The sequence below is a fragment of the Danio rerio genome, chromosome 5, assembly GCF_052040795.2.
Source record: "Danio rerio strain M-AB ecotype USA chromosome 5, GRCz13ab, whole genome shotgun sequence".
In the NCBI taxonomy this organism is placed as follows: Eukaryota; Metazoa; Chordata; class Actinopteri; order Cypriniformes; family Danionidae; genus Danio; species Danio rerio.
This window is the reverse complement of record NC_141025.1, coordinates 70,523,433-70,539,115: the sequence shown is the minus strand read 5'-3', so window position 1 is coordinate 70,539,115 and position 15,683 is coordinate 70,523,433. Positions and strand designations below refer to the sequence as shown.

The 15,683-nt window shown below is 38.6% G+C and overlaps 2 protein-coding genes across 8 annotated transcripts in view; both read left to right on the top strand.

Moving 5' to 3' along the window:
- tbcelb (tubulin folding cofactor E-like b) overlaps positions 1-15,683 on the top strand; it is a 50,571-nt gene that overhangs the window by 34,664 nt on the left and 224 nt on the right. For 2 of the 4 annotated variants that reach the window (XM_087254601.1, XM_087254602.1), the window contains exon 9: positions 800-5,227. The exons of 1 other annotated variant lie outside the window; for it this stretch is intronic. In XM_087254601.1, coding sequence (XP_087110727.1) covers positions 800-1,124 — 325 coding nt within the window. In that variant the 3' untranslated portion in view covers positions 1,125-5,227. Of the gene's footprint in view, positions 1-799; positions 5,228-8,524; positions 8,909-15,683 lie in introns of those variants that run through there. One more of the 4 variants, XM_087254603.1, reaches the window with a different exon arrangement.
- Positions 12,474-15,683, top strand: part of tecta (tectorin alpha) — a 62,188-nt gene continuing 58,978 nt past the window's right edge. For 2 of the 4 annotated variants that reach the window (XR_015491913.1, XM_087254300.1), the window contains exon 1: positions 12,474-12,878. The gene's annotated coding sequence lies outside the window, so the exon portion shown is untranslated. Of the gene's footprint in view, positions 12,883-15,683 lie in introns of all 4 variants that reach the window. The other 2 variants (XR_015491912.1, XM_087254299.1) reach the window with 1 other exon arrangement.

Here is a 15,683-nt window from a genome sequence, read left to right as displayed (position 1 = left end):
GCAGAGAACGTAAACATAGGAACAAGGCAAGAGTCAAAACACGGAAAGACTAGACACAGGAAACACTTATAAATGTTACAGGGTCTAACCAACAAGACTCAGCAAAGTGAGACAAAGTGAGCAGTCTGAACAGTAATCAGTCCTTGAGCAGCTCCCAGTGTGTAATCAATGGTGAACTGGAACAGGTGTGAGTGGGGTGCATGACAGGAGTTGTAGTTCATATGGTGACAGGATTGTTGAGAATGAATGTTTACCAGCAATCTACAAGCCTGCATTGCTGGTGATTTTGACAATGACAGTACCTAATATTTTGCAAGGTATTTTTTAAGACATTAGTATTCAGCTTAAAGTGAAATTTAAAGGCTTAATTATGTTAATTAGGCAAAACATTGTAAAATGATGGTTTGTTCTGTAGACAATCAAAAAAAAAAAAAAAACAACAACAAATTTCTTAATAGGGCTAATAATATTGACCTTTAAATGTTTTATTTCTTTATTATTATTAATAAAACAACTTTCTTTATAGCCAAAATAAAACAAACAAGACTTTTTCCAGAAAAACATTATTATAGGAAATACTGTGGAAAAATGCCTTGCTCTGTTACAAGAAATATTTGAAGAAAAAAAAAAATCACTGGAGGGATAAGAATTCTGACGTCAACTGTATCTTTCTAAAATGATCTAAAATCCACTCCAACATTTTATTTGATCAAAAGCAGGTCACTTTGTGTACTAGCCGAAATATCATGGGCTAAACTCACATGGTTATCCTTTCCTCACTGCTGTCCACTCTTTTCAGGTACCACACTTTGGTAGCACGCTATGGCCGCCTAGCCCCACTCGCGGAGGTGGATTTGCGCCCTCTCAGCCATGTCCAGGTACAGGTACGCTTTGGGGACCAGGCAGAGGCTCTAGAGCTCAGATTGGATCAAACAGTGGCAGACCTAAAGAAGCAGTTGAAAACCGTGGTCCAGCTACCTCCAAACAAGATACGCGTATACTATATCGACCGGCAGCTGGGATACGCACTAGAGCCTCAAGAGATGAAATATGGAGCTCGAGCACTTCATTCCTACAGTATACGAGATGGGGATGAGATCATGGTGGTGCCCAAGACACAATGACAGAGCAACAAATGGTCACCATATGGTAAAGAATTACTGAGATGTTTCCTGAGGTATTGGAATACTAAAGGGAGCAAGAAGACTGTGAACTGTGCACAAGTCAGCTAGACTTACGTTTGAGAAAAAAAACATCATTCTTGTTTCTCAGCATAGTCTTATTTTAAAAATGGTCCCTAAAAGGAGACTAGAATTAAAAGCTCTTTTAACTTTTATTGCACCGTGGACGTATGTATGCAGAAAAAAAATATGTGCGGATGTCGTTTTTTCGTTTTACTTTTGACATTATCCTCTGGAATTACTCACAGCCCCAAATATGCCTCTAAAATTACTTCAGCTTTTATAAAAGGTGCAGTGCAGGATATTCAGTACAGGTTTGATACAGCATGTTACTTAAAGGTGGAGTATGTAAGTTTGACACCCAATGGATGAACTAGGTTTTCCACAGCTGGCTTAAAACATACGCAAGCACAGGTTGCCAAATTGACACCAACAGCAGTGTGCCTGACTATCGAGCCTAAAAGCTGATTTAAGTCGTGTTCTAAATAAAAGCAACAGCACACAATAGAAGGAATATTTTCCATATTAAAAGGTTTTTGTTCTAACCAACACATCAAATGTATATTTTAGAAACGACTTCTATTTCTTGCAGCTGAACAATAGGATAAACCGACATTGATCAGGTACACCACATGTGCTTTATTCAGTGTTAAATGCTAATAATGCAAGTTTGGATGTTATTTTACATGACATTTATTGCCATACTACTGAAAGCAGCAGCAGATAGTTCAGCTCAGATCTTGAAAATAATAAAATAAACCGTTTGAAATTGAACTTAAGAACTGTGTTAGTGCAAACCAACACATATCAGTGATTCAGCATCTACATTTAATGTTAAAAAGATTTCATATGAATTAATTAGGCTATAAACCCTACCATTTTGTTGGAGTGTAGTGAGTGCGCTATTCTGTGGTTCTGAATGGCTCTATTTAAATTTCCGTCATGTTTCGTTTGGTGCAAACAGCCAAATTGCGTATCACTGCGAATCTTGTCATGTAGCATGTTTTTAGGACACGGGGTTAAAATGCAATGAGCTTGTTTTTTAAATATCTGCAAACATATCATGGTATTTTTATGTTTTAGTATTAGAAGAGTCAAAAACTTACATACAGCACCTTTATATGTAGCAGTTTGGTAATTGCTTGAGTTGGGCTTTAGCTGTTCAGTGCTGATGAATATGATTGTTTGAGGCACACTGGTGTACCTGTTATTACAGGAAATCTTAATATATGAGCAAAAGTCATTTTCGTACAGTGTCAAGTAAACATTTCCAGTTCTTCTGACTCACTTTGACAGACAAGTAAAGCTGACACTGGACATAACAAATGCTATAGAGCTTGCCCACCAAAGAAGAAAAAACACCTATGCATCTGCTTTAAATCTTTAGAAATTTTATAGCTGTTGCCATTTTTTAAATGTTGTTGATGCAAATTGTATCATGGGCTCTGTCACTTTCCCTTTTTCATTGTAATCTCTTCTCTGATTGAGGTTTGTTTCTTTTAACAATAGATCGTTACTTGGATGGTTTAATTTTGTAATGTTTTAAATAGGGATGGGTGAATAATTTAAATGTAATTACAAATGCGACAGCAAAGCTGTGATTTGTCATGCACATCTTTTAAGGGAACAAACGGCTGTGTGATCATTAGTAAAAATCCTCTCCTAAGCCAGAGGGCGCTTTTGAGCGGAAACGCCAAACACCCACAAAGAAGAAACCCAGGAAATCTTCTTAGCGTTGCTTAATAAATAAAAGATTTAAGCATTTTCATTAATTCAGCGTGACTAATAAACACATGATAATGAAGAAATTTTATGGAAGGATTTACAGTTAAAGTCCCCCTGTATTAATAGCCCCCCTGTTTGATTTTTCCCAATTTCTGTTTAATGGAGAGAACATTTCTTCAACACATGTCTAATCATAATAGTTTTATTAACTCATTTTTAATAACTGATTTATTTTATCTTTGCCATGATGACAGTAAATAATATTTTACTAGATATTTTTCAAGACACTTCTATACAGCTTAAAGTGACATTTAAAAGCTTAACTAGGCTAATTAGGCAGGTTAGGGTAATTAGGCAAGTTATTGTATTACGATGGTTTGTTCGGTAGACTATCGAAAAACAAAATAGCATAAAGGGGCTAATAATTTGACCTTAAAATAGCTTTTAAAAATTTAAAAACTGCTTTTATTCTAGCCTAAATAAGACAAATAAGACTTTCTTCAGAAGACAAAATATTATCAGACATACTGTGAAAGTTTCCTTGGTCTGTTAAACATCATTTGGGAAATATTTAAAAAAGAAGATATAAATCAAACGGGGGCTAATAATTCTGGTTTGATTTGAATAACATGACTTTTTAATGCACATTCAGAGATTTATTTAGTAAATGTGTTTCCAACGTAATTTATGCAAATATTCTACTCATTTGTGCGCATACAATTTTAGAGAGCATATGCATAAGAATCTGTGGATTAAACAGCTATTTTCACAGAATTATCGCAATGTCATTATTGTCTGATTAAATCATCTGTTACAATAAGAGATTATTGCGTAGCTGTCCATGTTCTGGGACTCTGTGTTGTAAATGCTGCTCCACCTGAAAGCACATGCTGGAGGTTTACTACAGTAGAATTGGCTTTACTGACAAAATGCTCATGAAAACCATCTTTGATTAATATATATATACATATATATATAATGTAATGACACCCTTGTTCCACTGTATTTATAATGTTTCTCATTACTTATAGCTACAACTTGCCTGAACTGTTATCACACCTTCCAACATCAAACATGAACAAAAAATAGCCAGACCTCCTCCATATTTACCAATATGGCAAAACTTTGCAAAGGTGGGAGTGAAATTTACATTCCTCATGAAATCTGACCTACCAAAAAAAGACTAATATTAATTTAGACGATTTAATTTTTGTCTGTTTGTCCCTATATGCTTTTTAAGTGTAATGTAGCTGTTAATAAAGGGAAATAAAATTGTAAACCTAAAAGAAAGAATAAATTCCGAACTGCTTAATGGCAGTCGTTAGCAGTTTCAGCTCCATTTAAATTCATATTTTCAGAATGCCTAAGGTCAATATTTCTCTGCCTGTAGATAACCAGTTCAACCCAGCTTTAAACACTTTAGTTGCTTTGTATTGTTGGCATTATGTCAGAAATGAGTATTTTTTTTTTTAGATGAAATATTTATTTTGACTCGTACACAAAACTCTTGTTGTAATCGCTGAATTAGCTAATTAAACATTGATATCTCATGCCAATTTGTAACTTTTCGATTTAGTGGCTAATTCGTATGAATTTGTACCATCTCATTCATACAATTTAGTAAAATCTTTTCATCCCCAAATGATGGTTGGGTTTAGGGGTGGGGTTTGGTGCCAAGCCTCCTTTTATAAATCATACGTTTGTGTATAATTAAACTACGAATTAGCCACTAAACTGACAACATGTAAAATAGATATAGTTGAAGACAGAATTATTAGCCCCCCTGTTTATTTTTTTCCCCAATTTCTGTTCAACAAAGAGATTTTCTTCAACATATTTCTAATTATAACAGTTTTATTAACTCGTTTCTAGAAACTGATTTATTTTCTTTGCCATGATGAAAGCAAATAATACTTTACTAGATATTTTTTAAGACACTTCAACAGCTTAAAGCCACATTTAAAGGCTTAACTAGGTTAATTAGGTTAACTAGGCAGGATAGGGTAAATAGGCAAGTTATTGTATAACAATGGTTCTGTAGACTATCGAAAAAAAGATAACTTAAAGGGGTTAATCATTTTAAAATTAAATGGTGTTTAAAAAATTAAAAACTGCTTTTATTCTAGCCAAAATAAAACAAATAAGACTTTCTCCAGAAGAAGAAATATTATTAGACATACTGTGAAAATTTCCCTTCTCTGTTGAACATCATTTGGGAAATATTTAAAACAGCAAAAAAATTCAAAGGGGGGCTAATAATTCTGACTTCAACTGTACAGTTCGTTGTGAGATTACGCTGCAATAAATCTAATTTACACTTTTGTGCACTTTTTTTTAATGCTGTTTCAGATTGGTCTACTCCTGTAATCCACCTTAATATGAGTGAGCTGTGGATGGCTTTTAAAAGATTGAATCTTTGGACAAATTCTTAGAGAAAAATAAGCTAATGCGAAATGTGTATGATGAGAAAATAAAAGTGTTGGAAAACCTATTCTAAGAGACCCCCAAAACAAATTAAAAAGTATAATGGGGCACGTTAACATAGAGTTAAGGCCATGAGATGGGTAGGTGGTCTGGTAGGAAAAGTGAACCCTATCCACCAGCTGTAACACCAGCCACTGCTTTTCTGGTTGAATTACAACAGGGTCAGCTCAAATCCTGAACCCTCTAAGGTTTACACACTTTACATTCACCAGTGCAGCTCCCCCTATTATGACCACAAAATGGCTGCAATCCCCTAGTCATCTGATAATCAGGCATGTTTTCAGCAGGACCTCTGCCACCTTTCTCATAGATAGGAAGGGTCTCGGGGGGGTGTAGAGTATGCCATTGTGCAAATCTTATGTAGGACAGAAGGTGATATTAGATTATAAACCTATTCATCATATTGACATAAAAAAAAGCATAAAAATAAGCAATTAAATCAAAATTTACAATGTTCATTTTCTTGCGCATATTGTTATTCTTTAGGTGAACAGTTAATCTATGGTAATCCATTGGGGAAAAAAAAGTTTTTTGTATTCTTCGATTAAAATCCGACCATTTTCTTCCGCGTTTGACATTTCAGCCACGGTATTCTAAACCACACCCCCTTACCGTTAGTTTGCCAAAAGAGAATTATGCGCAAAAAGAAAGCCCCACCCCCTACTCAATATTCTGTTTCAGTTGGAATTAAAGTGGTTCCTCATTATTTGCAGGAGTTACGTTCTAAAAATAACCCTCAATAGTCGAAATCCGCAAAGAAGTCCGTTGTGATTTTTACAGTTATTCTAGATATTTTAAGGTTGTAAAACCCCTCATTAGACACTTTATACACTTTTTTCAGACAGGCATAAATATTTCCACACATTTCTCTCTTGTTTAAACACTCTCAAAGTGTAAACTTTCGTAGAAAAAAAGTCCAGTATTATGGAATGAAACCAAAGATCAAAATCTGGTGTCAGAGACAATGGCTGTGTCCGAAACTGCATACTTCTATTCTGTAAGCTAAAATAAGTCTGTGAGCCGAGTAGTAAGTCCAAATTGATAGAATTCGAAGATCATTATGCAAGAAGTACCCGGATGACCTACTACTGTCTGTGAGATGTGTGCATCCAATGCACGCTGTGCTATCCCATGATGACCTGCGAGAGAATTCATGAATGGGAGTAAAGCGACATAACTCAGGGTAGGCCATGTGATTTTGACAAAATGGCGGATGCAGTATGTTCGCGTTCCATTCATACCACTCACATTCATACTGTACAATGTAAAAAAATTATTTTACGTTACGTTTATTTTACGTAAAAAGTTATTTTACGTTTTTTTTCAGCAGCTGGGCTGACGTAAACATAAAATAACGGCCATTAAATTACAGACATTTACCGTAAAATAACAGACAGTAAATTACAGAAAAGTACTTAAATTTAAATTTCTGGTAAATTTCTGTAATTTACTGTCTGTTATTTTACGATAAATGTCTGTAACTTAAAAGCCGTTATTTTACGTAAATTTTACGTGTATATTTTTTTTTACACTGTATAGAACATTTTCTAAATTCAAATACAGTATCTACTGGGTAGTACTCGGTTTCGGACACAGCCAAACATTCATTGCTGTCAGCAATAGGTTCATGAAGCTTTTTAGCTTTTGTGTGGATAATGGCATCCAGCTTAACTGTCACTGATCCACAAAACTAGCAGACTTCATCCTTAAAGGGGGTCGCGCACACCGGATGCGCCATGCACATGACATTTGGAAGTAACGCACACCAAAGGTGCATATTCGCATGTTATTTAAAATAAAATTGTTCAGATGGCGCTCTGTGGCGCTGCTGAAAAATGAGCAGTGTACTGAGTTGTAGCTGGGTACCGCAGACAGCTGCCGACTTGCACTGCTGGTGTACAAACCATACGGGTCACCTTTATCAGGCTTGCGTTTCCACTACCAAAGATACCTTTTTGGTGGGCATGGTGTACAACAGAAAGTTTAAGTCGACGCCATTTTCGCTCTAATAAATGTCTACAGTAAATCAGCACTAGCTCGTGACATATCTCTTTCACCAATCAGCTTTCAGCTGCACGTGTAGCTCCAGCTTTTGGTACCCTTTCTCGTGTTTGGTCGAAAGGGTGCTGAAAAAGTTCAGTTTGGTACGCCTTTTGACAGTGGAAACGGCCATAAAAGCGCACCAAACCGAACCGTACCACTCAGTGGAAATGGGGCATTCATTTTAATTTTGACTATGACTTTTATTTTGAATTATTTTAAACACCTCATCATTTTAAAGCTTTCGTGCAGTTTTAAGTTATTTCCCGACATCTGTTTAACAAAGAAACATTAAAGGGAAGATCATTCACAAACAACTTCATACTATTTAATAACTCGCAAGTGACCTGTTCCCTTACCTCCAACTAAGTAACCATCAACTATATTGGTCGTACACTACTATGGATTCATTTACATTCAGTCTTTATAGTCTTATTCAGCACATACCAGTCTATACATTTCAGGAATTGGATTACCAGGGCTTGTCCTGCTCATTCCTATACCGTTTTGCAACAGAATGGCTCTAATGTTAAAGTGATATAGTATAGATGCCCTCTCTAGTTACCAAGCTGTCCCTATGCAACCCTATCCCAAAGGAGGGTGTTAACAGGGAGCTCCGAATCCATTAGGGGTTCAGATTAGCTAAAGAGGTTATATATATTAGCGCTATTGATAGGACTGGATATTGTTGTCCGATATTGAGACAGCTTTGATTCAGTGTAACTGCATACGTCACACTGATGATCCCTTATTGTCTTTATAACTGATCGGCCCAGTTTCTGTTTGCTCTCTAATCCAACTCTGTTATGCTTAAAAGTCCCCTCGCTGTTTCAGTTGTGTGCTATCACTGGAACTTGAGCTTGATTGTCATATTTTTCCACAAATCCTTTGATTATACCATATTGTTGAAACATTTATTTACCTCCTCGCTGCGTAATTTTACCGATAATTGGAAATCCCCATAATGCCTACTAATGTCCTCATTTGGATAATAATCCTGATCAACATCTCGCTAGAACTGCATGTTTGCTTTGGTTCTCGTATGTACAGCATAGTCTGTTCGCTTCCTGAATCTGTTTTCTCCTGTCTTTCAGCCGTGCCTGTGTCTCTACAAGTTTCTCATTGCCCATATTTTGTTCTCATTGTGTCCTGGTTGTGGTGATGACACTCGATCCTCTCTGTTCTGCTCCCAAGGGACATCTGGCCTCTAACACCAGAATGTTGTTAACAGAGCAGGTGCTGACAGATTTACTTATTGCTGGGTCTGTTTAATGGTGTTTTTCTGAGTGTAAAGAGGGTCACTGGCATGTGCCATTAATAATCATTCAGTGTTGATGATTATGTGATTATTGACATGGAATATTGTTGTAAAGGTGTGATTTGTGTGCTATGCCATGATGTGAAGTTACATAAAATGCCATACTGGAACAAAAAAAAAGTTTAAAATAAACTGCAGCCAAGGCTTTGCATGAAATCCATTCAGTCCTATTGTCCTCATAATGTTAATTAAGTGGATATTTCATCCAAAACTGAAGATTTACTCACTCTCTAGTGGTTAAAAACTTTCATGGGTGTCTTTATACCGTTGAATTTGAAAGGAAGATATCTTGACGAAAGCGGACTTCCATAGTCAACACAGGCTCATTCTGAAAACGTAGTCTTGTGGATGTTTCTGGAGACAGAAAATTATGTAGCCAGAGGTACTTGTGGCTGCATTTCATTTTTTTTAAGGGAATGCTACGGGGCGTTATGACGCTGTTCCTTTCTGCACTTACCAGCTGGCCGCTTAACTCAGTGTGGGGGGCTTTCCTGCTGCAACCAGTTTGTCCAGTTCACTCGTTGACGTACTTGAGATGCAGAAAGGAATTGATGACGACGACTGGGTTCGAGTCCTGAAGAGCGGTGGCAGAACTCAAATAAGACAAAAACAGAATCCAAAAAATAAAATGAACGAGTGAAAATTAGTAAAGTAAAAATCAGTAAAAATCAGATGATGGCTTTTCTTTTTCTGGATGACTTTTGTTAACCGTTGGTTGGGTTAGGAAAGTGGGTGGGCGGGTCAGTGGGTAAAATTAGTTAGATTTAAGGAAAAAGAAGGGTGGAGCAGTCGATTGGCCGGTCGCCCAGTCAATCATTCAGTCAGTCGACATCAGCCTCTGATGGATTTATGCGAGAACAGGCGCGAACGGCACTCACAAGAGACATTTGAGATACAAAAAAGCACACACAGTGGTCTCTAACGGATTTGCAAAAACAAAAACTGCATTAATACGTACCTCCAGGGACATATTTCACGGTCTTCAGAAACGTCTAACGGACTACGTTTTCAGAATGAGCCTGGGTTGCCCATAGTAGGAAAAACAAATACTATGGAAGTCATTGCTTACCAGTTTTCAACTTTCATTAAAGTATCTTACTTCGTGTTTGACAGAAGAAAGAAAGAATTAGAAGAAGCAAAAGATTATTTTTATAATTAGTTTTGATCAGAAGTCAACTTGACACTTTTCCCAGATAAAAAGCCATCATCTGACTCAGCTGATACAGTTAAACTTGAAAAACTTGAGTCAGAGTTGACAGCTAACATGGTTAAACTTGATATGCTTAGCATGTTAAAGACAAATGTTGACATTCCATCTTATTTATTTGATCTGGGTTAACTTTGCCAATGCCTTTTATGCATGTCTTGTAATTGCACCTCTTTTGTTGCTGTAGTTGCAATCGTATATTTTCCTAACTAACACGAGGGATAAAACACTGCAGGGACCTCACCAAGAGCCTAGGCGAATTCTAGCATCCAACTGGAGTCTCTCCAGCCAGACAGCCACATGCAAGCCCTGCCACCTGGATCACCGCAGCAGTTTGGCCGATAAAAAGCGTCATGTCTAATTGGTTTCACCACATTCGGAAGTGTCGGGCCTGTCCCTGTCACGCCTACAGGTGAAAGATACACGTGCCAAATCTGGCATCGCTGTCACACTCTCAGACTCCGCCACAGCTCTGTCCAATCAAGACTTTAAACTTCCATCTCCTTAGTGGCTTTACTATTGGGCAGCATAGCCTTCCAGAGTGCAGCAGTAGCCAGAGTTCACTGGTGGATCGGCAACACTGAGAGTTGTGCCAATCTAAAGGGGAAAAAGGACAAGGGGTTACCAGGGCATGAAAGCAGGGGTGGGCTACAAAGGCAAGGTCACACTGGGAGCTGCTGAGGGATTTGGTGTGTTTTGGATAGGTGGGGGTTTTAAGAAAGTTTTTTTTTAATCGCCTCACTCTGTAGCTAGAGCAAAAAGAACTGGCCGGGCAGCTGGTAGCCTGATCTACCCTGTGCACCATGGAGCAAGGAAAGCTGAAGGAAGCTCATTGTGTGGCCAGGAGGGGGAGATGTTTTCTGAGAAGGTTTGAGTTACCTTGAGGGGGCTTGACATTGTTGAGGAAAGGAAAGAAAATGAGGGCAAAGCAACTGCTTGGCGTTGGATGCAGTGAGGGGGTTTGGATGAAAATTAGGATATTGGATGACCTAGCCAGGTTCTTGTCCAGGACCTTTTTCAACTTACAGGGTCAGGCCTTGGTGGACCTACCAGCAAGCAACTGTAGTGTTAGTGCTCTCATCTATGCTTGAGTCCTTTCCCACGGAAATGGTTCGATGACTCTAAAGGCCCCTGTTGCACCCACTGACATTATGGTAATTCGGTCAGCCTGATTCTGATCTGCCAGGTTTGGTTGGCAGGTGGTCGATGGGGCTGACAGTTTGCGATTACATTTTATCAGACACTTGACTCCAATGCCCAGACAGGGCAGTTAACACTTATCACCGAGCTCATAGCCATCTCTTCTTCTTGGTGGGACTAAAACTGCTCGTAAAGATGCGGGATCATCTCATCTGATTTGACCTATTCCAACATTCTTGTTTGTGGGACAACATGAATTACAATAAGGGACAATTTAAAAAAGACAAGACATAGAATGATAATACCCCATTAGTAAGCTCATTACAACTGCAGAAGCAGATGATGGTGAGAAGATAGTGATTGCTGTCTCGTTGTCCTTACTCACTCTTTCTTTCTTCTGTATCTGGTCATTTCAGCACAAGATGATTCAACTGCCCAACAGTCAGTCTGGGACCACATTGCACTCTTTGTCAAATTTTCTGTGTCCTGTTGTGCACTAGTTTGGTTAAGAGTATGGGCTGCATTTACACAACAAAGCAACAAGGTGTAAAAGAACCCTCCGCTGGGACCCCCACATTGGTCACAGGGAATCTGGGGTCTGCATCCGTCCAGTCGGCTTTCACACATCCTGCCCCCCTCTGGTATCTAGTTACGTCCACTGTCCTCCTAGAAACAATGCTGACTCTGACTCAGATCTCACTCCCATCTCCTTCCCAGACCCTATCACCGTGGATGCACCAATGATTTCCCTCCTTTTTGTTGTTATCTCGCCACTGCATCTATGGAAATGAGTCCCATTTGGAGACTAACCCAGGCTTGAGTGAGCTGTTGCAAATGAGGCTGTCCTTAATTGGTGCAGAGAGCCCAGTAAGACAGGAGGGGGAGCACTGATTTGCTCACACACGCGCACACATAGAGTGTCCAAGCTGATTCATGTTAATGTTGTAACCTAAACTCTTCTCCTTTTTAGAAATCAAATAAAGCAATGTTTTTCTGCCGTGTTTCCTTTTGTAAATAAATGCCCCAAGGGTGGGATGGAGAGCCCCTAAAGAGATGCATTGGACTGTGCACTAGCTATGAAGAGGGCTGCTATCTAGGGAATAGGTTTTGGTCCAAAGGGTTGACATTTTCTTCAGAAATCCTCTTTGTCCTTTCGGCTCTGGTTTCAATATTTCCCTTAAGTTTCTCACTAAACGCCACCCTTCACTGGTCCACAGCTCTACCCCCCTTCTGTCATCCACCCTCACTTTACCATTCTGCTGCTGTTTTCTCTCTCTCTCTCTCTCTCTCTCTCTTTCTCTCTCTCTCGAAAGTCTCAACCCCTCTCTCCATCCACACTCCCTCTCCTATCCTCCCCCTTCCCCAAAAAACTGATCTCAGATTAACTTTAACACTATCCCTGGCGCATAAGGTAGCGCCTGCCTCTGATGCGTCTCCCTCCAGCAGAACCGTACAGAAAACCCACACACTCACTCCTCCTCTGTCCTCTCATTCTGAGATCACTTTCTCCAGACTTTTGCTCTTTGAAATCAAGCGTACCCTGAGGCACAGATTAGGCCGTGTTTGCCATTCTTGTCTTTGGCGGTTGTCCGGTGGAACTGGACCAGGAAAGAGCTCTGTGTGAGCGAAGGATTTAGGAGGGTTTTTCTGGGCAGTATCCCCCTCCCTTTTCTGCATCCGAGAGCAGAGCCCCTCCGCTCTTGAGACTGCGTTGATGGTACCCACTTGGATGTGACTTTGAGGCTGATGCACAGGTGACGTGCTGAACTTCCGTCCTCTGAAGGCAGGTGAGTGCTGATTTCTTGCTCCAGATTTTGTACTTAAGAACTTGTGTTTTGTTTTATTTTCTTAAGACAAAGTTGTTGTCCTTTGCTTCTTGTCAGTGATGCTCTGGTGCTCTTTTATACCTGCCTTCTCCGTTTTGGTAACACATTTTGTGCATGAAAATGTAAAACACCGGTTTTAACTGCCAGTTGGTAACTAAGTAATTTTGATAGCATCTATCATTTGTATTAATGCCAGTCGTCAGACAGACAGCTTGGTTGAGATCGGTGTCTGAGAGGTTAGCCAAATGAACTCTGCCAGTCTATGTAATGTGATGTGGAGAGCAATGGATTTGCCTGTTGGCATCTCACACGGTATCTCATGGTTCACTTGGGAATCTCATCAAATGCCAGTTTTGTCTGTGCTGTGGTTTCATGACGGAGAATGTTATACAGGACATTGTCAAAAGACATAAGCTTTCCTCAGGAGACTAGATTTAGGTTATGTTGGAAGGTGGATTTGGCAACGGAAAAATAGTATTTGAAAAGAGAGCTTGAACTAATATTAGCTTGATTTAATGATTCCTTGATGTGGTAAATGACAAACTACTTTTTAAATGAGTTTTCCTCTCATACATACTGTAGTCAACATTTGAAGTGGATCAAATATGTTTTTCAAAATTGTTTTAAAACCATAAAGGGCGGTGTTCAGTAGATTTAGGACAAGCTAATGAATGATTTGAACCACTTCAAATGCTGACTACTGTATTTTCTCAAATATCAAGTGTTTTTTATTTATAACTTAAAAAACATTTTAGATTTACTCGATTTATATTGTTTTTAATAAGTATAACACTTTCAGCTGTTAAATTATTTGTCTTACAGCTGAACAGTGAATGTAATTCGGCACTTTTGAATAAAAATATTCTAAGGCAAAGCAATGTCCTTAACTAAAGGTCCATCTAATTTTGTTTCTAACATTGTAGGACGTGTTAAATTAATGGGACTTGCATTTCAAACTGTGTTGATTAATGGACCTAAAATGACATTGTGAGATTTTGTTTGGTTTATTGTGTGAAATTAGATCTCATCATTCCAGTGATCACTATAATGAATTTACATAATCCATGACACAAATGACATTAAGCCTAATTAAACAAAATATATATTTATATATATTTTTATTTAATATATCAGCAAAGGTTGTATACTGATTAATCAATCTGACACCAAACCTATAGCAGTATTTTCTATTTAAATATTCAGCAGTTTATTTTAAGGCAGGTTTTACCTTAAGACTCATTTAAAGTGGGATATCATTTGGATGTGTACACTTAAATCGGTGCTACTTACTTTTGTTTGGCTATCCATAAACTACATTTGGGTCTACCTAAAATAATGAATCTGATGAAACAAAGTAGCTCCAACTGAAATTGTTTCGCCATCAGAATAATTTAAATTCCCTATAATTCCCTTCACCTGATATACCTGATTTGCGAGAGGATGTCCATTTATTTTGGCACACTGAGGCTGGGTGAATCTAAAGGGAGTGAAACCCAAACTTCAGCCCCTCAGGGTAGCCGTAAAGACCCTGGCAACTCAAGCCTGCTAAATTAAACCCATTAGCCCCACTGTTCACAGCCCTTTCTCTGATGCCAACAAGTCATAGCACATAAACACTTGGTAATGGACCCTTCAGACGATGGAGAGGAGCAAGGCAAGTTCTCCCAGCTGCGGGCTCATTGGCACTGTGCAGGCCTGGAACTGCATCACCATAGCCCACTCACACGGTAGTGCTGGAGAATGTGATCCCAACACATTGTTCCCGATCACATAATAGAAGCTTTTCAGCCCATGGTGAACAAGCCCACCATGGAGAGGGAGAAAGGGCCAGAATGCCCCCATGGGAGACCTGGGAGACTGCTCTTTAAACCAGGGAAGACTGGAGACAAATGTATCTTGGCCTACTTGTTTATTTATATAAATATCCGACTTTCGTCTTAAAATAACTGATGAAAGGTGGTCGCATACTACAGGGGTTCCCAAACTTTTTAGCCCGCGACCCCAAAAATAATCATATCAGTGGCTCGCGACCCCCATTTTTCAAGGTGGTTGTACTGTAAATTTGTAAACGTTGCAGACACAACTGTAGGCAAATATAAACATGAGCTTATTGACAACACAAAAATGCAACAGTCTATTAGCCATATAATGTTTTTTAAAGTCATTTGTGGATTTAATTATATTTTGCTTCTAAAATTAAAGGCTGATGGCTGATTGTTATTTTTATTTTGTTGTTTCTTTAATGCAACTATTAACTATATTCTGTCGGTTATGAATAAAATATGGTAATTCTAATAGTTTAATAAAATTTATTTGAGTTTTGGATATCACCAAGCGACCGCTTGTCATTGTCCCGCGACCCCCCAGGGGGTCCCGACCTCCACTTTGAGAACCATTGGCATACTAGATGAGAAGTGTTACAGGTATAGTGATATTGAAAAAAAATCAGCCAATAAACTTTCACTCCATTATAGTTAAACTCTGCAGCGACTCTATAAATCGCATGTGTTGTGAACTGTGCCTCCTGGTCAACTATAACCCAAACTCAACGTTATATGTTATGATATATTGTGCTGCCCATACCGGATATTGCATTGTATTCAGTTTGAGAAAAATTAAACAAAATAAAGGAGTTCTTGTTACAACATTTTGAGACAAATATACTGTATATTTAATGGAATACGATTTAGGTGGCACAACAGCCTCCTGAGTCATATGGGTGCCATAGAGAGATGCCAAGTGGTACAACTGGTGTGCCCTAT